Genomic DNA, 25,080 nt, shown 5'->3' with positions numbered 1-25,080 from the left:
AAAGTAAGTTAATACAACTCCTACGGATAGTATTTATTCACAGGCATGCACATAATCTTTCAGTACAGAGATTCCAGTTCCAACTTATCATTTTTCTGCATTTTTCTCCATGAAGGTATTTGTCCCATCACAAGACTACTGCCCTCCATGCCAGTATAGTGGTTTTGCCACTTGTGGCACTGGTCTAAGAGATTGATTCCTGTCTGAAATTCTGAAAGGCTCTTCAGTCAGAGTCATAGTTAGGCAGTATCATGTGGAGTTCTTGGTATTTCAGGCCTCACAACATGCAAATGATAATTTTTCGCTGGACAATTTCAAAGGAAAAGGCCAAGGTTCAAATTCTGGTCTTTCCCGTTGATGATGCGAGGAACTTTTATGGGCTTTTTTTCACTTCGTGGCTGAGTTAGTCTGTCTCAGGCATAGATAGCAAGCCCCCCCCCCCCCGAAACTGGGGTTTTTCATCCAGCAAAACAGGCAAATCAACCAGAGAACCCATGCAATTTACAGACACAAATATGGGTATATGTAAGAAATTACCAGGTGACCTTAATATAATAATTTGGTTTGGTTTTAGACAATTTCAATCAATTTGTTCTTGAACAGACAATATACATGACACATTAATGCCTTAGATGCAAATGGCATCTAAGGCATATAAATAATAACACTAATAAAAATAACAACAATGCAAGACCTCATCTTTTCGAATTTAGTGTGGCAGTTGCATCTAATACAGCACTGCTTTTTATTGGATTATAACTGTGTCCTAGACAGATGTTCTTTGATGGGATCCTGTCAGATGATGGCCAGGTTTGTTCTGGATGATGCAGCTCTTCTCATTCACACTGGCGAAGCTGTCTGAGTTTTCTGGTTACTGCACGACAAATACTTGTTATGTAGAATGGTTGCTTCCCTTGGAAGCGACATGAATGTTTTCATATCAAGATACTGTATTGTTGATTAGTGGTACTAGAATTGTACAGGAAACTTTTTCTTAGCATTAGCATTAGTTGAGGCATATGATGCAAGAAAGCAAGCTAATAGAGCATCAGACAAAAAAAAAAAAAAAAAACCCTTCTCATTTCACCCATCTGGTCACTCCAAATGTTTGTCTAGCTCAGCCTTAAATTTATTTAAACTATCAACTTCCACAACAACAGATGGAAGTCTGTTCCAGCAATGGAAGTCTACCCACTGGCTAAAGGCAAACTTCAACACATCTATTCTACAACTGTAGAATAGATGTTGAATAATAGAGCTTTTTTAAGCAAATTTTACAATTTACTTTATGTTCAAGTATCTACCTTTACTTAATGGTTGCACTGAAATTGTTCTCATTGTTTTAATTATATTCATAAGGCAGATACTTGAACATAAAGTAAATTGTAAAGGACTGGACTTATTTTTTATATCTTTGGGGTGCATTTTTCTTAATATTGTGACTATCACCATGGTTTTTAAAGTATTAACAATACAAGCTCACAGGAAGAAAATATGAATAAAGTTGTGAAAGAATACTAATCATAGTGATGAAACTTTTATAAGTCTGATTTATTGCTAATGTGACAATAGCCCATGTCTGCAGAATAAAAGTTTTAATTATATTTGAAATAGTAAGTTTCCAACATGAATATCATGTAGGAACTGACTATTTCAGTTTCCTACATTAATATTAATGGAAAATGTGGCTTTGTGTATATTCATTATGCAAAAGTATGGAATATGATGCCTCTTTTGTGTTAATAGTTAAAACACAGTGGCCACTGTTCTTTCACATTTTGCAGAAAAGGACTATGGACTATTTGGAAAAGAACTACGGTTCCTGTTTGGATGTAAAAGTTCTAGACATTTTTTTAAAAATAATGTATTGAGTGAGTTTGTTGGTTTTGGGTAAAGGCTGTAAATGGTTTCTTCTTCTTCTGAGAACTGGTTTTATGATAATACAAAATATAAAACTGACCAGAGTCAGAGGCAGACTGGGTGAAAAATTCTTACCGGGGAAAACTTGTAGCAGCTTCATACTAGTATTTATGGCCATATTGTGAAAAAGTGTGTGTGTTGTGGAGGGATTATAAATTACTAGAGTAATTATCGATAATTAATTTTTAAATGAATTTTAAATATAAATCACAATTTTTAATTAAAAAACCAAAATATTTTTTCATTTATTCAACAAAATTTAACATAAATAAATGGTGATAGCTTCAATCATAAAGATAAAGCTTTATTGTGAATTGTGTAATGAATTAAAGGGATTAACATTCTACTGAATTGGAATGTTAATCCCTTTAACACCCATGAATTTAACCCTTTAACTTGGGTTAAAGGGTTAATTCATGGGTGGTCCAATTAACACAAATTACAAGCTAAAAGGATTAACATTCTACAACTCAGTGGTGTCTGTAAAACTTATATACCGCCTTCCCCATATACTGTACTGAGAAGTTGCGCTTGTCATAATCACACCACAGTGGCCACAGTCACACTACCTTGTATCAATATGCCTGGTAGTCACTAGCCGCAGTGGAAACTTGGTGGTGCTGCTTTTATCAAACAAACTCTAACAGCTTTGATGCAACTACTATGTAGGCAAACAAAACATTTCCAAATGACTTGACTCATATATTACTGTGGATAAGGAAGATCCATATTTTTGTTATTATGATTTTTATGCATTTAGTTTTCATATATTAGTCAACTAATATATGAAATATATTAGTTGATATATTAGTATAAATTAGTCAACTAACAAGGGGCTTAGAGGAGAACAGGTATCCTGTGTGTTATCAGACACTCAGCCTAAAACACTGATGGATCCAATATCTCTCTATTACAGAAGATTTAGGAGAAGTCCGGTTGGCCTGCCTCCCTAAAATCCACTCATGCACACCTTCTTGATGATAAGCCCTGTTACGTCACTTAGGTGGCAACGAACGTGTAGAGTGGTTCTCTTCAAGACGCCTGGTCAGCGTGAAGAGGAAAAGACCAAACCCTCCAGCACATGACAGCACAACAATACAAATGGCCCTCAGTCCCCAGCAGCTTTCACTCCCTCTTACGGCAGCGAGAGGATCAGAGTGGAAGCAGAAGGTGCTAAGAATCTCTGGGTACGGATCAGGCTGCCATGCAAGGAAACTGAATTTGGCCTGTTATAACGTACGATCATTCATCGGTGAAGACAGGATATTAGAGCTGGAAAAGGAATTAGAAAATGTGAATTGGAATATCATCGGTTTGGCTGAAACAAGAAGAAGAAATGAATCACTTATAAGTTTATCAAGCGGAAATCTGCTGTACACCAATGTAAACAGTGAAAGGAGTGAAGGTGGAGTTGGGTTTCTGGTCCATAAAGATTTTAAAAACAGCATTTTGGAATTCAAAAGTAAATCACCAAGGGTGTCAAGACTAATACTCAAGATTTCTAAGACGTACAAGCTAAAGATTATAATGATTTATGCACCAACATCGAGCCATGATGATGAAGAGGTTGAAGAAATGTACACTGAAATTGAGAGTCTTCTAGATGAGCAGAAAACCCACTACACTATTATTGTGGGGGACTTCAATGCTAAGGTTGGAAAAAGGCAAAACAGCACAGAAAGAGGAACTATAGGAAATTTTGGAATTGGTGAAAGAAATAAAAGAGGTGAAAGACTTGTGGAATTTGCAGAATCTCAAGAACTGTCAGTAATGAACCCTTTTTTCAAGAAAAGGGTGAACAGAAAGTGGACATGGAAGAGTCCAAATGGATTAACAACTAATGAAATCGACTTCATCCTCACTAACAGAAGCTATATTGTGAATGATGTTACCATCCTGAATAAGGTAAATGTTGGAAGTGATCACAGAATGGTAAGATGTACACTTGATATAGATGTAGGAAAGGAAAAAACTGACTCGAGTAAATAATACAAAGGTCTTTGAGATAACAGAGGAGGAGAAAAAGCAGTATGTACTGTACTGGAACTTAAGAACAAGTTTGAGCTTCTGCAGACTACTCAGGACCAAGATATCGACGAGGAATATTACAACTTTCTGAAAGTGATAAAGCCTAAGAAACCTATAGGGAAAAAGAAATCCAAAGAAGAAAAAAATTAGTCAAGAAACACTTGTCATGATGAACCGAAGACGACAAATGAAGAGCAAGAAAAACACTGACAGGGAGAAAATTGAGTATACTGAGTTATGCAAAGCCATTAGAAAGAGACTCAGAGAGGACATAAGAAGATTTAACACAAGAAAAGTAGAACAAGCATTAAGGGAAAACAAAGGATTTAAATCAGCAGCCATGAGCAGTAATACAGAAAGACAAATGATACTGAAACTGAAGAATAGCGATGGTGTACTTATAAACAGCAGAGAAGGCATAATTCAAATAGCAGAAGACTACTATAGAGAATTATAAAAGGAGCGAGGGAATAATACCAGCAGTGGGGAAGATGGATTGCAAAGTAGCAACATATACGACATACCCGATATTCTTCCTGGTGAAGTAGAACATGCATTGAAGAAAATGAAGAATCGGAAAGCCCCGGGGGAAGATGAAGTTACTGTAGAGTTGTTAAAATTGGGAGGAAGAGACATAACACAAAAACTGGCAAGGCTCTTCACAAAGTGCATTAGAAAAGGTGTGACGCCTAAGCAGTGGAATAATGCAATCATAGTTTTGCTGCATAAGAAAGGAGATAAATCAGAAATTGGAAATTATAGACCAATTAGCTTGTTATCCCACATCTACAAGTTGTTCACAAGGGTCATTACTAACAGATTAGAAAGAATACTTGATGAGAATCAACCGAAAGAGCAAGCTGGCTTTAGGATAGGATTCTCAACTATGGATCACCTTCACGTAATATCACAGCTAATGGAGAAAGCAAATGAATATAAAACACCATTATGCCTGGCATTTGTGGATTATGAAAAGGCATTTGATTCCATACAGCATAAGGGCAATGTTTCGGGCACTGGAAAGACAAGGCATAGATACCCCATATATTATGATTTTGAAGAAAATATATGAGAGTGCTACCTCCTTTATTAGACTAGACAAAGACAGTAGCAAATTTAAAATCGAGAAAGGAGTTCGACAAGGAGACAATATCTCCGAAGCTGTTTACTGCTGCCCTTGAGGAAGCTTTCAGAAGATTAGACTGGTCGCAGAAAGGAGTCAATGTGAACGGAGAGTACCTAAACCATTTACGATTTGCAGATGACATTGTGATTATAAGCCACGATCCCAAAGAATTAGAGGAAAATCTTAATCAGTTATGCACAGTTAGTAAGGACTTTGGACTAAAGATGAATATGGCTAAAACAAAAGTAATGATGAACAAGTATGCCACAGAAAGGGAAATAATGATTGAAGGAGCAGTAATTGAAAAGGTGGAGTCATACTTATCTGGGACAAGTTATTAGCTGTAATAATGATAAATGGCTGGAAGTCAAGAGAAGAATAAATTTTGGATGGATAGCATTCAGGAAATATAGTCACATACTGAAGAGCAATATCCCAGTTTGTCTGAAACATAAAATAATGAACCAATGTATACTCCCCACCATGACTTATGGAAGTGAAACTTGGGCACTTACCAAAAGAATGGAAGAGAAGCTGAGAACTACACAGCGAAGAATGGAACGAATTATACTGGGAATCAGACTGTTAGATAAGAAGAGAAACACATGGATTAGGCAGCAAACTCAAGTAAAGGACATTCTTATCAAAACTAAAGAACTAAAATGGTCTTGGGCAGGACACATAGCTCGAAGACATGATGACAGATGGACTAAGAAAATAACAGAATGGTACCCAAGAGGAGCTAGAAGAAAACCTGGAAGACAAAGGCGGAGATGGATAGATGAAATTCATGAGTTTTTGGGTAGTAAATGGATGGCCAGTGCTCAAAACAGAAGAAACTGGAAAGTTGCTGGAGAGGCCTTCATCCTACAGTGGATTGAAAATGGCTGATGATGATGATATTAGTCAACAGGGGATCACATCAGGTGACTATGGACTTGGCACACACCCCATGGTCCTGAGCTGGATATCACGATTCTTCTCTTTCTTGGTGATTCCCTTACACACACACACACACACACACACACACACACACACACACACACACACACACTCTCTCTCTCTCTCTCTCTCTCTCTCTCTCTCTCTCTCTCTCTCTCTCTCTCTCTCTCTCTCTCTCTCTCTCTCTCTCTCTCTCTCTCTCTCTCTCGGCTGATGCAGCATAAGCCTCAGGCTTCCTCGCACCATATGGCTAATAATAACAATAATAAAAAAAAATGGAATGTATTAAAGGTCAGAGTGCAATAGTGAAAATCATATGAGCCTCCATTGTGGTCCACTCTGGATGATCCCATGGGCAGTGACCATTTTCCAATTGTTTGTAATCTGTTGACTACACAACCACCATTAGATGAACCCTGCAGGAAATGGAAATTCTCTAAAGCCAATTGGGCAAAATTTCAATCAGCAATCACTCTTGACAAAAAAACTATTCAATTACAGCCCATAGATGAAGTTACTGATTATATTACATCCCGTCTTTTAGTTGCAGCTAAGTACTCAACTCCATTATCAAATCCCCCGTCCCGACGGCATTTCAACTACTGGTGGAACGAAGAGTGCACAAAAGCAAAGAAGGAAAAAAAATAAAGCATTTAATTTATTCCGTCGATCTCCAACCACAGCTAATCTAATTAGCTACAAGAAACTAAGGGCAAAGGCGCGTTACATTCAAAAGCAGGCCAAGAAAGATTCTTGGACTAGGTTCGCATCAACTATCAATAGAAACACGGACTCCAGACTAATATGGGAAAAAATTAGGCAGCTGTCTGGTAAGTTTCCAACTGTTCCTTCTCCAATTCTCTCCTGCAATGGGCAAGAACTCTCTGCTCCTCTAGATATAGCCAATGCCTTGGGCAAAACCTTTGCTCAAATATTGGCTGCATCAAATTACACTCCAAAATTCCAGAAAATTAAGACCGCCACCGAACAGAGACCTATCAACTTTCGAACCTCACTATCACTTCCCTATAATCAGCCTCTGCAATATTGTGAACTTTTACAGGCCATCAGAACAACACGAAACAGTGCCCCTGGGCCAGATGGCATATATTATGTCATGCTGCAGCATCTCGATGACAAAAAACTTACAACTGCTTCTAATCTTTTTTAACCGGATCTTCCTGGAAAATATTTGTCCAACCTCTTGGCACCATGCTACAGTTTTGGCATTTTTGAAACCTAGAAAAGATCCCTCCAATTCTAATAGTTACAGACCAATATCTCTGTCAAGTTGCCTTGGTAAAATTCTGGAAAAAATGATCCATAGTCGACTCACTTGAATCATTGAATCACTTTTGCTGTCAACTGAGTAATTGTCAACATGGCTTTTGCAAAAACAGGTCATCCCTAGATCTGATGATCAAGGCGGAATCTGAAATTCGCAATGCCTTTGTGAAAAACGAAACTTTGTGAAAAACTTCTCTATATCAATGGAGACCTTGTCATGGTCTCCATTGATATAGAGAAGGCATTTGATACTACCTGGCGGTATGGCATTCTCAGTGACCTATATAATCTTGGTCTATGAGGCAACCTACCCATATTTATTAGGAACTTCCTCAAGAGCCGATCTTTCCAGGTGAGATATCAAAATTCCCTTTCTGCTACATTCTCGCAGGAAGGAGTACCGCAAGGATCAGTTTTGAGTGCAACATTGTTTGCCCTTAGAATTGATTCCATTACAAAAGTACTCCCAAATACTGTAGAGGCTTACCTGTACGCTGATGATCTTGCTATTTCTTGCCATTCTCAGAACATGAGATCTATCGAAAGGCAATTGCAGATGTCCCTCAATAAAGTTCAAAAGTGGGCTGATCTCAATGGATATCGTCTTTCCCAACAGAAAACAGTTGCGATCCACTTTTGCTGTCAACGCAAATTGCATCCAGATCCTGAACTTCGGATTTCAAATTCCACCATTCCGATTGCCAGCAATATGAAATTTTTGGGACTAATCCTGGACAGTAAGCTCAATTTCTTTGAGCATGTTAAATCAATATGTACTGCCTGTCTTAAAAAGATCAACATACTAAGAGCTTTATCTGCCCTCTCTTGGGGAGCAGATCGTACAACTTTGCTGCTCCTATACAGGGTGTTTCAGTTAAACGTTTCAGAACTTCTAAGAGGGGTAGGGTAAATCCTGACAACTCGAAATCATATAGCAATGTGGGGTCAGAAATGCTTTCCTGAAGCGGTGTTGCACACAGAAGCACCATAAAAAGAAAAGAGACTGTAAGTGAGAAATCGTTTTAATAATACATGAAAAGAAGCAAAAGGTACATGGATTAAAGTAAGTGTTCGAAGTTTCTTCCACGGGCTACAATGCACGCCTCACATCTCCGACGCATGGACATCCAAACATTCTGGAATACTCCAGGCGAATTTCGAATTTCTTCGGCAGCTACAGCGATTCTTGCAACCAGCTCCTCAGCATTGTCAACATGGGTGTCATAAACTAGTGATTTCATATGACCCCAGAAATAAAAATCAAGACATGATAGGTCGGGTGACCGAGCAGGCCAACGCATGGGACCACCACGTCCGATCCACTGTTGACCAAATGTGACATCCAGGTAGTTACGAACATCTCCGCTATAATGGGCAGGGGCTCCATCTTGTTGGAACCACATTGTGTGTTGCGTCGATGCAGAAATCTGTTCATCTCTCAAAAGTTGTGGCAATACTTGCTGCAGAAAGATCAAGTAGATAGGTCCGGTTAGACGACACGGTAACAGGTAAGGTCCTATGAGGTGATCTCCCATAATACCGGCCCATACATTGACCGAAAATCGAATCTGTGCTGCACGACGTCGTATTGCATGCGGGTTCTCGACCGCCCCAGATATGGTCGTTATGCGTGTTGAAAATTCCTTCCCTTCTGAAGGATGCCTCATCGGAAAACAACACTTCAGCAGGAAAAAGGGGATTTGTAGCACATTTTCCAAGGTACCACTGTGCGAAAGCAAAACGAGGTGCATAATCCTCCGGTTGCTGTGTATGGACACGCTGCCTGGAGTATTCCAGAATGTTCGGATGTCCATGCGTCGGAGATGTGAGGCGTGCATTGTAGCCCGTGGAAGAAACTTCGAACACTTACTTTTAATCCATATACCTTTTGCTTCTTTTCATGTATTATTAAAACGATTTCTCACTTATGGTCTCTTTTCTTTATGGTGCTTCTGTGTACAACACCGCTTCAGGAAAGCATTTCCGACCCCACATTACTATATGATTTCGAGTTGTCAGGATGTACCCTACCCCTCTTAGAAGTTCTGAAACGTTTAACAGAAACACCCTGTATAGAGCACTGATTAGATCCCGTTTACGGTGCTCCAGTTTATGATTCTGCCCGAAGGAGTGTGCTACGCTGGCTGGATCCTATTCAACATAATGCACTGCGGATTGCAATTGGTGCATACAGGACATCTCCAACTCAGAGCCTATACATTGAAGCTCATGAGACCCCTTTGCATCTTCGTAGAAAAATGTTATTACTTAAATATGCAGCCAAAATACAAACTTGCTATTCGCATCCTGTTCAGCCATACCTTTTTAATCAACCACTGGTTAATCTCTACAGAAATAAACCTAGTAAAATCCAACCAGCTGGCCTACGGCTCCTTGAAATATCACAGAACTGGAATGTTCCTCTCCACAATAGGCAACAGATAAAGAATTACTCTCATCCACCATGGACTACCTTTCCTCAACTGAACTGTGATACTTATTTTCTTCAATGGGGAAAAAATTGTCTACCGGCTGTGACTATGCAACAACTCCATGCTAGCCATATTCAAACCTATGCTGACTTCTTGCCGATATATACGGATGGTTCCAAATCTCTGTCAGCAGTTGGAGCAGCAGCAGTGTTTCCCTCTGCTATCATATCAGCTTCTCTTCCACCTGGGTATAGCAACTTTTCGGCAGAACTGTATGCAATACAGTTAGCTCTAGAAAATTTGATTCTACATCCATCTGCAAAATATATAGTTTATACTGACTCTCTCAGCTCAATTAAAGCAATGCAGAATACATCACCATATTTTAATCACCAAAAAGAATCACCATATTTTAATGAAAATCAGGAGTTTGTTATTGCAGATTTATCACCGTCAACAACTGGTGAAGTTTTGCTGGATTCCAGCACATTTAGGCATAAAAGGAAATGAAGTGGCTGATACATCTGCTAAAAGTCCAAGTTCAGACCTAACTTCTGTCCCTATTCCAGCGCCCGATTATAATATCTTAATTCAAGCAGCATGCATTACACAGTGGACAGAATTATGGCATAACCAAAGGAATAACAAACTTTTCCAGCTGAAACAATACCCAAAGTTCTGGCACTCCAGCAATCAGACAGTGCGGAGGGAAGAAGTGGTACTCACACGAATGAGAATAGGACACACCCATCTGACTCACCTCCATCTACTAATGGGCGATGATCCTCCTCAGTGTCCACACTGCTTAGAACATCTAACAGTCAAACACATTCTGATTGACTGTCCACAGTATCAACAACAACATTGAGCTGCAATATTTCTAAATCTGGCGAATCGTCGCGAACCATTGACATTATACCATGTCGTTGGAGAGGACGCAAATGTTAACGAACTTTTCTGCTTTTTAAAACAAATTGGAGTGTATCATCTTATATAATAGACTTCAAAACTGAAACTAATTTAAACTAGATTATTTTATAATACTCTTAGGAATAGGCACACTATAGCCATAGCAGCTAATGCGCCAATAAACAACCATACCACACACACACACATGAGCCTCCATTGTGCTCCAGCCCACCGGGGTTCACCCAGTGTGTTAAGGACAGTTTGTCTTTGCATAGAGTACTTGTAACTTACAGATGCCATAATCTGATATCACATGATTTTAGCTGCCTCTGCACTTATTCTAAGAAGAAAAAGCATTAAAAGTATGTTGTATTAATTGAGTGAAGCCATGGTTTTAATTAATTTTAGTAAAATATCATGTGTTAGATAATTATTTATAGATTTGATAAATAAATATAATGAGAAGGGTTATCAATTTGATAATATTTTATTAGCAGCAAATGAGGCATTGCTGTGTATAAGCAAAGTGGCCACTTAAGTGAATTTATTTTTACACGATGAACAATAGGTGTCTACATCAGTATACAGACTCTTACTGTATATTGTAGGTGTTTTCATCAGTATGGCAGTAAAAGCATCATATGTTTATCTTCCTTCCACCATACTGAAATACACCACAGTTCACTTTTAACAGCCATTTCTTTTTGACAAAAAACTGCTAAAAATATTATTTCCAGTTTTAAGAGCATTTATATAGACCACCCTAAGGTGTTTTTTTTAAATATTTTAATATTTAATATTTAATATTAAATATTAAAAAAAATAATTTTTTTAATATTTAATATTTTAATTTTAATTGGGAAATGAGAAGACTTTAATGTTACAAAACATTAACGTCTTCTCATATCCATTAAATTTCTCTTAAATTCTCAATTAAATTTCATCTACAAAGGCAAAATTTAATTGGCCTTTCCTTGGCATAAATAATCAAGTACACCATTATTATTAGTATTAAGTTTGTAAAATTAGTATATAACATTATATTTTAATGAAAATTACAAATGACTTTAAAATGTATAATGGAAATGTTTGTCATGAGAAACATTTAATGAGAAACTCAAATATCCTGAATTTACACTTATAGCATTAGTAGAGGCATATGATGCAAGAAAGCAAGCTTATTCAGCATCAGCCAAAAAAAAAAAAAAAAAAACCCCTCTCCCATTTCACCCCTCCGTTCGTTCGAAATACCTGTCCAGTTGAGCTTTAAATTTGTTTAGGCTATCAACTTCAACAACAAGTGATGGAAGTCGGTTCCACCAACCAACCAACCACCCGCTGGCCAAAGGCAAATTTCCGCACATCTATCCGACATCCATCCTTCCTCAATTTGAATTTATGCCCTCTGAGGTGATTATTCTGAGAAAGATGAAGAATCCCATTGGCATTGAGCATGCTCAAACCATTCAAAGCCTTATACACCTCTATCAGATCACCTCGCCGGTGCCTAGTCTCCAGACTCTGTAATTTGCAAAACTTAAGCCTTTCTTCATAAGAGCAACCCTTTGTTCCATTTACAAATCTTGTTGCCCTTCTCTGTACCCGTTCCAGCAGCTCTACATCCTTCTTGAAATGAGGCCTCCAGACCTGTATACAGTACTCAAGATGTGGCCTAACCATTGCCTTATACAAGGGAATAATCACCTCCTTATCCCTGCTAGAAAAATTCCTGTATATCATTGACAAGACACCATGAGCTACTCTTGCAGCTCGTCTGCACTGCTCAGAGAACTTCATATCTGCCTGCACAATTACCCCCAGGTCCTTTTCATTCTCCACCACTGTCAGTGTAGTACCGCAGAGTTGATACATTGCTCTGGGTTTACTGTTACCCATATGTAGTACTTTACATTTGTCAATGTTAAACTTCATTTGCCACCTCTCAGCCCATCTGTTCAACCTTTCCAGATCCTGTTGCAGCAGCATAGCGTCAATAGTGTCCTTAACGACCCTGCCAACCTTTGTATCATCTGCAAACTTAGACATTAAACTTGATATCCCATCATCAATATCATTCATAAACACCGAAAACAACAATGGACCCAACACTGAACCTTGAGGAACTCCACTAATAACATTAGTCCACGTTGAGCAGTGTCCATTGATTACCACTCTCTGTCTTCTGCCACTCAACCATCCCCTTATCCATAGCAGCAATTTGCCTCCAATGCCACACTGCTCCAATTTGTGCAGCAGTCTTCCATGTGCAACAGTATCAAAAGCCTTTCTAAGATCCAAATATATAATATCAAAGTTATTCCCTGCATCCAGTTCTTTTGTGACTACATCATAGTATCCAATCAAATTGGTCAGGCAAGACCTGCCCTTAACAAAACCATGCTGCGTCTGAGCTATAACTGAATTCTTGTCTAGATGATCCTGCAGTGCTTCTTTAACCAGTGCCTCCATTAATTTACCTGGAACAGAAGTTAAACTAACAGGTCTATAATTACTTGTGTCAGCCTTTGATCCTCCTTTGTGAATTGGGGTTACATTTGCACATCTCCAGTCTATGGGTACCTCCCCTGAGTCCAAAGAAGCTCTCATAATTATGGCTAGGGGTTTGCATACTTCCTTTGCTGCCTCCTTTAATATAACTGGATAGATCCCATCCACCCCAGGTGCCTTTTTTATGTTTATCCTCAACAATCTCTCCTCCACTTTTCTCTCAGTTATTACAAAATCATCCAGCTCACTGCCAATGTTTACTTTACCTACATCATTCTCCTTCCTGAATAACTCCTCATGCGTGAATGTAGATGCAAAATACTCGTTTAGATTGTTAGCCACCTGAGCAGGATCCTCAACTGTTGAACCATCAATATCCAGTGGACCAATCTGATTCATCCCTTTCCTTCTCGAGTTCAAGTATGTAAAGAACTCCTTTCTGTTTTTCTTTGCATCCTTTGCCAAGGATTTTTCGTAGTCTGCCTTTGCCTGCCTAATCTCCTTTGTGACTTGGTTACAGACCAACTTATATCTATCATAGGCTTCCATGTCACCCATTAATTTGTATGTATCCCATGCATTTTTCTTCTCTGCCACATGTCTCATTAGTCCATCTGACAACCATTTAGGCCTAAACCTTGAACAATATTTCTTAGTTGGTATGTAAAGCCTGGTAGCCACCAAGATTAGTTCCTTGAATGCTTCCCATTTTGAGTTTGCTGTTGGTAACATCATCAGTTGGTCCCACTGTATAGAATTTAAATACTGTCTCAGACCATCATAGTCGCCTTTACGAAAACAAAAACCCTTCCCTTTACCTCTGATGGTAGTTACCTCCTTGAGTAAATCCCACTTCAACACACTGTGATCACTGCCACCTAGTGGTTCATTTATCTGCAGGTTCTTAATGCATGAAGAATCACTACTGATAATCAGATCAAGAGTATTGCTCCCTCTTGTTGCCTCACGAACATGCTGATGAAGAAAACAATCATCCAATAAATCCACAAAAGCCTTGCTAGTGTGCGAGTGACCAACCCACAAATTCCAGTCAATATCTGGGAAATTAAAATCCCCCATTATAAGACTCTCTGATTTACTGGCCCACTCTATTTCCCTGTACAATATATTATTATACTCATCAGAGTCATTAGGCCGATAGCACACTCCTACTCTGAATTTTGATTTCCCTATGCTTATGTCACACCAAACTGACTCGACACTGCCCTGTCCATCGATGTCAACTGGCTTCACTTCCTTTGACTTTATGTGTTTCTTAATTAATAGCATAACCCCTCCTCCCCTCCTGTCCTGTCTATCCTTTCTATATACATTGTATTCCCCAAATTCCAGTTCCGCATTACTTATATCTGTGTGACACCACGTCTCTGATATCCCAACAATATCTGCCTTTGATGTTTTGAGCAATACCTCAAATTCATCAAATTTATTTACCAAACTCCTAGCATTGGTGTACACGCAGGTATACATGCACCTGTTTCTATTCTTAGCTACCCTAACACAACCCATGTGTTTACTTGTAGCACAATGACTACCAGCAGTCTCTGAACTATCCTGCATCTTGTTTTTCAGACTTCTGCTCATTTGAATAGAAGCAGTGCAAGAATCACTTCCACCTCTGCCAGTGGCTACTGTTAATCTATTAGTCCTTGTATCCCCCCCAACTAGCAGTTTTCCGACCCACCTAACACTGCCTCGACAGCATCAGCAAAAATTCTTGCACCCTTTCTATTTAAGTGTATCCCATCCCTGTAGAAGCAATCTCTCCTGTTAAGAAGTACAGTCCAGGCTGAAAAAAATTCTACCCCTTGAGCCTTGCACAATCCCTCCAGGGCCGAATTGATCGACAAGGCTCTCATCATATACTCCCTCCTATCGTGTGTGGGCAGAATTGCAGACACTTTCAAGTTCAACCCTAATTCACGGCTTTTTTTCAACAGTGACCTGTACTTGCTAAGTAATTCCGCCGGTCTCCTACTCTTAATATCATTAGTGCCAACGTGTACAACTATATCACCTTTTGTGCCCTTGAAAGATGATATCCGCTCTACAACGTCATCAACCTTTGCCCCTGGCAGACATACCCTGGTCCTATTCCACCTATCCTTTTTACAAAGCATGTTCCCTGTTTCCCTGACAATAGAGTCACCAACAACTACTAGTTCCTGTGGGACCAGCGCATTCTGCCTAGGGGGCTGCTTCTGTGTTGCCTGATGACCAAGTGCAAGCTCTGGCGTTGATGTGGGCAGCTGAGAGCTTGATGTGCCCCTCAATTTATTTCCTTCGAGGGCATCCACCCTGTCCTTCAAGGTCTCATAAAGGCCCATAACAACGCTGAGTTGTCGCCTGATTTCCTTGCACTCCTTACATCGTGCACACACAAAGACATCCCCCTTGGCAGTATCATGTCCCGTACCCGACTGCTCCGCAAACATCAAGCAAACAGTGCATTTTAATAGACTGTGATTCAGAGGGCAACTGCCCCCCTCAGTTCTCCCCTGAACCACAGCACTCCCATTAGCTTGAGCCTTTTGCTTTGCTGCTCTGGTCAGAGTCATGATTCCAATTTAATTCAATAAAATTTAAAACAAAAATTAAATCCTTAAGTTATATCCCAAAACAGTTATGTTATATATATATATATATATATATATATATATATTTTTTTTTTTTTTTTTTCGGTATCTAGTGTTCCCTTTATACAACTTCCGTATCACGTGTACCACTATAGTTATGTATTAATTATTTGTTACGATTAAGTCGTTATATATATTTATAGAGTTAAAAATACAATTTAATTGACAATAAAGTTTATCAAGATTAATAGATTTACTGATTAATTGACAATATTATATTATGCAGTATACTACACTAAGCTTATGCTATCGTGTAAAAATGGCGGGAATTCACAAACGGTATTTCTACGGACTCGTAAGTATTGATTAGCTTCGAAATCTCGCTATCTCAATTTAGAATAAACTAAGGATCCTGACTAGGTCTATAATCTACTTATAGAAGATAATTTGATATAACAATTGGTTAATAAATCGACTAAATTTGGTTAAAAGACCTCTCGTTCAATTTGTGACACGTGGATTTGATACCGTTACCGATACTAAGTAATATCTACGAAATCTCTGTCTAAGTTAAACTTTAAACTAAGTATCGTAACTAGGAATATAAAGCTACTCTAGAAAATAAGTTAATATGACAATTTAAACTAATAAAGCAGAAAATAAATCAGGAAAAACTTCTCTGTTTGAAGAGCTTTAAGGAGCAATGTCTGCACAGGCTAATCTCGCACCCAGATGCTGATATTAGACTTGAATTTCCATAGATCAGAGTTTCCCAAACTGAGGTCTGTAGACTAGTTTCAGAGGGTCTGTGAAACATTCAGAATGTAAAAAATTTTCTTCAGTATTACCTTTTATCTCTATGTTAATTGCAGCATCCAGTCTCTGGGTGAAGTTGTTTCTAATGCTGTCGTCCTGGAGTAGGTCAATGTTAAATTGATCCACGTGTAGCATTTCTCATTCCCTGCATTGTTGGTTGTCCACACACATTTTATTAATCCAGTTCCACCTCAGTGTTGTTTTAACAAGAAGATGGTCAGATCCACATTCAGCTCCTCTATAAACTCTGACATCTTTCAATACATATGTCCCTGAATGTTTTGATATTCATATCAAAAATTCATATATTATAGTTGAAAATAAAGGTGTGGCATTTATGTTTCTAAAAGCATACATTTATTTTTGGGCTAACCTGTAAGTCAGATTAAAACGAAAAATTTTTATTGAAAGTTTATTCTGTGTACGTAAACTAACCTTGACACAAGCAAAAAAAAAACAAAGGCGTGTATCAAGTTATAAACAAAAATGAATCATTGATGCTAAATAGCCCAGAGTTCAATCAGTGTGCCAACAGAATAGAGCAGAGCAGTTCATTTCATGTACCTTTACTTTTACACCATGTATATATTGACCACTTAATGACTGCCTACATGTGTTACAGCACACTGGGTGTTGTGCTGTAATGCATATGAGCATTACAAAATTTAGATACTGTTGAATGCTTAAAATGCAGCAAACATGTTAAACTCAGTCGATAACATGGGGGTAATTCAGATCATCATTTAAAAATTGAAAGTAATAATTGTTACAAAATGCTAACCACTTCTTTGATAGTGCAATGTGATAACTTTAAGGAGTTTATTATTATTGTATTTTATTTTTTTGTGCTTTTCTTTGGATAGATAGATCCATTTTGTAGTCTTCAGGTATTTTCATGCTTCTGATTGAGAAGTTGCTATAAGCTGTGGATTGAGTTGAGTTAACATATTTCATGTGTGCAAATGCCTTTTTAAAGATCTCATTTTACTTAAAGACAGAAGGGATAAAAGCAACCACTTCATTTAACGAATTTGTTTGTATGTATAAACCTCTGCACTCTCATAAGCTGTCTATTTCTCATTTATATGCAAATTTTTATTTTCACAAGTTTGAACTTTTAATAATTTCTGTCTCTATATTCCTTGAATTTGAAAGAAATAAAAAAAAGCAAAAAAAACCCAGATATATGAGAATATTACATACTTTGAAGTCTTCTGATGTATAAATAAAGTCAGAAGACTATTAGAAGAAGTATAGGGGATTCATAGACCCATATTTTGTATCTGTGTAGTAAATATTTAGGCTCTAAGATTAAAATAACAGTTTAATGGTTAGCACATTCAAAGAACACAGAAGATTATGCAGCAGTTAATGCTGTATGAAAGGAGTGTAAATTTGAAATACATTAATTAGACATCGAAGGATAATAGCATCACCTTATGAATAAATTCATTTACTGAAGATATAATAATTACTTGTGCGAATCTAATGAATAATATATATATATCCGTTTATGTACATAGACTACCTCTGGAAACCAGGTGAAAACCAGTTGTAATCAGCCTTCTGCATTAAGTGGGGCTCTGCTGTAGTCACCTTTCCTCTTCAAGAGAATCTCGTGGGATGCACGATGACTTTTTCTGTGATTAAAGCCAGCCCCTTTCAAAATTGGCCTTGTGGTAGGCAATGGCATACCACCACATTATCTGATGCCACAGAGACCATAACAAAAACAACTCCAAAAACTGTTGTTAAATGAAGACCTACAACTAGGTGGAAGGATGGGATCAGTGAACTTTTGGGCGTGGCATTTTGCAATGCTGCTTGTATAGCACATGGTCGATGCAGTTGGAGGAATTTGTTGGTGGCCACAACAGCTCCTCAGGGAACTATATGGCTGGAAGAAGATCTATTATTTGCAATATTCTGCCATTATTTCCAATCTTCTAGGCTAAGCAATCTAGGGAGAAGGCCTGCTACCCTGGATTGACTGCTGAAATGCTCAATAAATATCCTCACATTTCTCTAAGACTGCAGATTTCTAAGTTAACATTTTCTCTTATACTGTTTTGATTCCTATGTAAAACAAATAATGCCCTTACACAGTATATTTTAGATGATAAAATCTGTACTTAATCAGTACTTTTCATTCATTTCATCCTTTTCCTTTTATTTAGTGGAATTGATAAAAACATTTGCATTGTTTCTCCTTTTTCTCTCTTTTTTTTTCTCTCTCCAATCTTTATCTAGAGTGTATGAAAATATTTTATGACTGCAGATATCTTTCCCTTAAGAATACTTTATATTTTTATTTTAATATGCATGTGAAATAGTATTTGAGCCTTTTATATTTTGAGTTGCTGTAACTGTTTTTCTGCTTTTATATATTCTCCTTTGTGAAATTTTTTTTTAACTCTTATTTATTGGTTAGATCCAACACGGGATTCCTCCGCTTCTCTGGCAGGAAATCTCCGTAATTCGGGCAAAGGTAGATGTAGCTCTTCTCTCTGTCTTAATGCTGCTCTAATTCTGCATGTGTAGTAGATTTAGAGCAGTTATGGTGCTCCATTTGCTTATTGTAATAATGTTTGCTTTGTTGTAGATCTGGTGATGATGGAAAATGATTGGCTGGATAGACTGGAAAAAAAGTTGAAACGATCTCCTGAATCAGCAGCTGATGCAGAGGAAATTTCAGAAAATCTTGATGTGAGTTTAAATTTTTAAGTTTTTGTAAATTTGTGTTAGTATACCAGTGCTGGTTGTTTTGTTATAAGATAAAGGTTATCCTAGTACTGAGAAAAAATAGTACTTTTTTTTTTTTTTAAGTTTTTCATATAGAAATTATATGTGAGGATCTGTCAGGTGACTTGCACCATCTTTGCAACTATTTGGTTTTTTGATTGATGAGTGGCATGGTAGCAGACAAGTACCAGTGCTGCATTTGTTTATAGTTCAGTTTAACTCTCAACTTGAGCATTTTGTTGAAAAGTTATTGACACCTTGATCAAAGATGGAATTGAATCTGCAGCTATTTTATTTCTAAGTTAGTTATTTCTGCATCATAAGCCTAATAAAAATGTGGCCTCATTTTTCAGTAAGAGGTGTTCTGTTTTCATTGAAATAGCTAACTCTTTTGAGACGATGATACCGGTACATTTGGACAAAGTTGTGCATTTTATTTTTATTGTCTTTATTATAAAGGGAACTGATGTTTATTGAACTATTCTTTCATTTCTACAATAATAGTCCAACCAACTAAAACTTATTCTTTAAATAAAAGCCTCCTTTTATTTTAAAAAGTCACTAATGAAGATTAGAATTCACTGTGGAATCTTTAACTTAAACAAAAAAAAATATATATGAAGAATAATAGTACTTTTTGAATATATATAAAGTATTCAAGAAGGAATAAATTATCAGAATGTATATTATTGTGTAATTTCTCATCTTGTGTAAATCAGCCTTAATTAAGCAAAGTGGGTACTCTGGATCATGTCCATTTCTACAGTTTTTAGTATTCTGAAATTGATTAGAGTTCATCATACATTAACTTATTATAATGTATTTAGTTATCTAGTGGTTATGATTAAAATGTTTAAAAACCTGAAATTTTTTCTACCTCCCAAACTTTTACTGCAAGTTTCTGTAGCGATTTTTTTTAAAAATGTTTTTCATAGAGAAATTACATGTGAGGACCTGTGAGGTGACTTGAAACATTTTTGCTTGATGAGTGGCATGGTAGCAGATAAGTACCAATGCTGCATTTGTTTATAGTTCCAGGTTATTGTGTTTCTTCTCCTACTTGTTCAGTAAACATCTACATTTTTACCGTAACAATTTATTATTGTTTACAAATAGTAAAGACAGGAAAATGAAACCTGATATTCTCTCAAGGTGGCTGCTACAATTTGGGAAGTAAGATAAGTAGTTTGAAATTTTCAATGGCACCAAAATTGAAATAAACCTGAAAATGGAAACAACTAATAGTATTGAATACATATATATAATGGGTTTTTTGTCCCCCCCCCCATAATGCTTATACAGTATAGCCTGATTAATTCCAAGTTTGAGGAACATAAATGTGCCAGCCTTGATTTAACTGGATTTGGAGTATCTGTACAAGATCAGAACAAGCTAATATTAATTAATTAATCATGACAAATTTTTAATATGATACTCTTATTAACATTGTGCAGAATTTTCCTAATTTTCATTTAAAATAATAACTGTTTAGTTTCTTTGTGGTCAGTATTCATGAATAGATGGTTAATGTGTTAATTTAGTGTATTTTTTTTTAGTGTATTTTCTAGTGTATTTAATTTAGTTAATTTAATACTTGTGTGATCAAGAAATTCAATAAATTTCAAGATTGCTGAGTTTCACTTTTACAGGCATTACTGGTCATTTTTGATATATATATATAAGCGTACTTTAAATAAACGTTAAGTATAATTATACATTTGACAATTAGGGAAGCTGATGCTACAAAAAAGAAGTTTCACCACCATATTTTTTTTCCCCTCATTACCGAAATATATATTTGATTACTGTTGCAAAATTTTACCTTGATTGTGTGGAATTAAATCCTCTCTCTCTCTCTCTCTCTCTCTCTCTCTCTCTCTCTCTCTCTCTCTCTCTCTCTCTCTCTCTCTCTCTCTCATATAAATAAATTACTATTTACAGAAAAGGTAACCATGGAAACTACATGAAAAGAAAATATTATGCATGACTATATGCTAAAATAAATAAAATAAAAAAAAAAGACAGATTTTTCAGGATATTAAATGAAGCATTCAGTTTGAACATGGAGTATGTCATATCTCATCTTTTTTTGAGTTCCTAAAGCAGCTTCCATGGTTAATCTCTTCCATATATAGTGGCCTAATTTAAATGCACTAGAAATAGATTTAATTCTACACAACCAAGGTAAAATTTTTGCAAATGTAGCCAAACATATTTTTCGAGCTTTCCATTCACACAAGTGCTCTATGACTATCATACATAGCTGTAATTTGTAAGAATGGTTCATGCTAAATTATGAAGTTGAGTAAATAACCAATAGTGCTAAAAGGCAGAAATATCACCCTTTTTTTTTTTTGCATGGATTTACAAATGATAAACAGAATAGTATCCCAAAATATGGAAATTTTCTTTTCAGAAGGTATGCACATAATGATCAATACAGCCCTTGTTTTAATTTACATAGGGCTGCATTTTGGCTGCAAAAACAAAACAGCGATTTTTCTTACAGGAAGAAACTGAAAACAATTTTACATCCTCATTGTTGAATTCCTTAAGAAGAATAGTTAATATTTTTAAATCCTCCAATATGAAATCCAAAAAACACTCAATCTCAAATTGAGTGTGTATATGTAGTGCTTGAAGTTGGGAAAATCGCACATTTTGTACCATTAGTGATCAGTATTTTTTTTAGCAGTGTAAACAAAATGGATTACCTGTGCAACCATAATGTGAGTTCCAGTTAATTATCTGCAATTCTGCATGCAATTCTTTGCAAAGTTAATAGAAATGTAAAATTTAAAGGTACATTATAGTGTATAATGATGCTATATATGTAGTATTCTAGGAAATGTCAGTTTTGTTTTAACAATGTTTTCCTTTTATTAGTTTCAGCAGTCTTTTTAAATTACACAAGTGTGTAGGACCCAATTCAGATTTGGAATTTCATTTGTAGATGCATGTTGAATAATCTATAATAAAATGCACGTGAAACCCTATATTATTGGCCAGGGAATGGTAGTGACTTTGAAATATATTACATTTTGAATAATCCAATATTGAATTAATGAGAATATACTGTATACCATAATAAGCAGAAATATATGCACATGTACATGTTTAAAATTTTGTGTACTTAAAAAATCTTTTAAACTAAAAAATGGAATGGAATATAAATTAGATACTTCAATTTTATTGCGAAACATTATTTGAAATTTTCCACAGAATCAATTTTTTTTATTTTGAAAATAAAAGATGTAAAAACATGCAGCATATGTTAAGATTTTTAAAAAAATCTTAAAAAAATGCTATGCATTTCTTAAATTTTTATCTTAAATTTTTCTTATTAAAATTATCTTAGCTTTTTAAAAAAGTACTTGAAGTAAATACTGTAATCCACTAAGAAATGAAATATTGGCATTGCTTAAGCAGAATTAAAGGGGAGGGGGAACATTTTCCAGAAATTAAAAAGAAAGTTAGGCACCTATTGAGATGATAATTACTGTGACCATTTTTGCTGCACTTTGGGATGCTGCCACTGCTGGGTTTGTTTTTATAGCTAATTGTTTTTTGCATAATCTAACATTGTGTGCATGCATGTGTGTGTGCACAGTGTCTGTTTGGCGATCTGATTGTGAAATGTATAAGAATTTAAAAGGGCCAACTAAACTAAATGCTGATGGCATATTTACTCTTTCTCTCATGATACACATACAAGGGGATATATTTTTAAATTGAAAAAGGACGGTTGCAGAGTAGATGTGTAAGAATTCATATTCAGGCAGAGAGTAAATGATCGTTGGAATAAAATTTTTCTTATTATGGAAGTGAATAGATTGATAAATTTAAAGAAGGATTTGACTAATTATTAGAAGAAATTGGCAAATGAAATGCTGTATTAATTTTGCTTCCTTACATCATTTTGCCAATACTAACTTTAAATCATCCTAAACAATAGGACAAAAAATTAAAATTTTGTGTTCTCAAGTGAAAAATGCATGATGTTTTTATTATTATTATTATTTTTTTTTTTGCCTGGTGAAGTATCTCAAAATGAAAACTACATCTTTTTCCATCTAGAGGTCATCCTGTGGATTATACTATGAAGGGATTACATGATCATATCTGTAATTTTAGGAGTCAAAATTGTTAAAGAAATTTTGGAACGTTTATAATGGTATCTTCATTTGTTTGTTTGTTTTGTGATGATAATTACTGTGGGTAGTCATGGCAATTAAGTTTGTAAAATTTAATCAGCAGCTGAGCATGCATTTTAATTGGAATTTTCTATATTGAACCATGTTTAAAAGTGATCGTGCAAATTTATGCTAGAAAGGTATCGAGTGTAATGAATTATGTAATTAATTGTCACAAATGTTGAGATATAATTTTAGTAAGACATTACTTGCTATAGGGAAAAAAACCCTTTTACATGAAAAAATATTAGTCCCTCGGTATGTTAAAGACCACAGTTGCAATTTCTGACCACGGAAAAATTGCTTTTCTTCAATTTTAGAAGTACCCCATCAGAATTGAAGAATTGATTGGCTTCAATTTTACAGGTATTCATTCAGTTTTACAGGTATTTATGATTTATAATGTACTAGTAAACTAATTGCTATGTGTAGAAATGTTTTTTAAATTTAAACAAAATTTTGAATATTTAGACGTTACTCATTTTTCATACTTAGTGTACTGCCATTACACATTTCAAATAAGATCTTTGTATGAATAATCTTTTATACTGTATTAAAACCATTCATGAATACATGACTGTTTGTGATATTGGCCTCAAGTTTTGCAGCTACAAAGATAAATCATATATCATTTGAAGTATCAATGAAGAATCAAGTTTATCTATTAAACAGAATTCAAATAGTTAAGTTTTAATTAAAGAATTAAATTATTGATCCGTGTGTGCATATAACTAGCAAACATTTTAAATTAAATTATTAAAAGCCCAATGGTAATGGGCTTTTAATACTTTAGTTTTTAACTTTTAAAGCCCAGCAGCTTCATGTATTTTTATTACCATGTGTATATGCAGTCAAATACAGATGTGGGTGTATTTCCCCCATCCCCACTATTCCTTGATTATTTTCACAGAAAAATTGAATGAATTGTTATAAATGAGTGATATAAAAAAAAAAAAAAAAGCATATCACTAGAAGGGAATTCACTGCTTAAATAACTAACCACCAAATGTTAAGCTTGGTGCCTTGTTTTTGACTTTTATAACCAAATTAGCATTAGCATTAGTAGAGGCATATGTTGCAAGAAAGAAAGCTTATACAGCATCAGCCAAAAAAAACCCATTCCCATTTCACCCATCCATTCACTCCAAATGTTTGTCTAGTTCTGCCTTGAATTTATTTAAGCTATCAACTTCCACAATGACAGATGGAAGTTCCAGCAATCAACGACCCACTGGCTAAAGGCAAATTTCCGCACATCTATTCTACAACGGTCTCTCCTCAATTTGGATTTGTCTCCTCAGGCGATTAATCTGGACAACAGAAAGAATCCCATCAGCATTCAGCTTGCTGAAACCATTCAAGGCCTTGTACACCTAAACAAGATCTCCCCCTCCCCCGCAGGTACCTAGTGTCCAGACACTGCAATTTGCAGAACTTAAGCCTTTCTTCATAAGAGCAACTCTTTGTTCCATTCACCAATCTGGTTGCCCTTCTCTGTACTCATTCCAGCAAGTCTACATCCTTCCTAAAATGAGGTCTCCAGACCTGTATACAGTACTCAAGGTGTGGCCTGACCATTG

General features: G+C 36.2%; 1 protein-coding gene across 4 annotated transcripts in view; it reads left to right on the top strand.

Moving 5' to 3' along the window:
- The window catches only part of Dys (Dystrophin), a 932,899-nt gene that overhangs the window by 390,059 nt on the left and 517,760 nt on the right, over positions 1–25,080 (top strand). For all 4 annotated transcript variants that reach the window (XM_090379791.1, XM_090379790.1, XM_090379788.1 and 1 more), the window contains exon 27: positions 19,168–19,271. In XM_090379791.1, the coding sequence (XP_090235917.1) occupies positions 19,168–19,271 (104 nt within the window). The remainder of the gene's footprint in view (positions 1–19,167; positions 19,272–25,080) is intronic.

Source organism: Mastigoproctus giganteus, chromosome 8, assembly GCF_048544385.1.
Source record: "Mastigoproctus giganteus isolate SK-2022 chromosome 8, ASM4854438v1, whole genome shotgun sequence".
Taxonomy (NCBI): domain Eukaryota; kingdom Metazoa; phylum Arthropoda; class Arachnida; order Uropygi; family Thelyphonidae; genus Mastigoproctus; species Mastigoproctus giganteus.
Note: the sequence above shows the minus strand (reverse complement) of the source record. Positions and strands in the feature narration are given on the sequence as shown.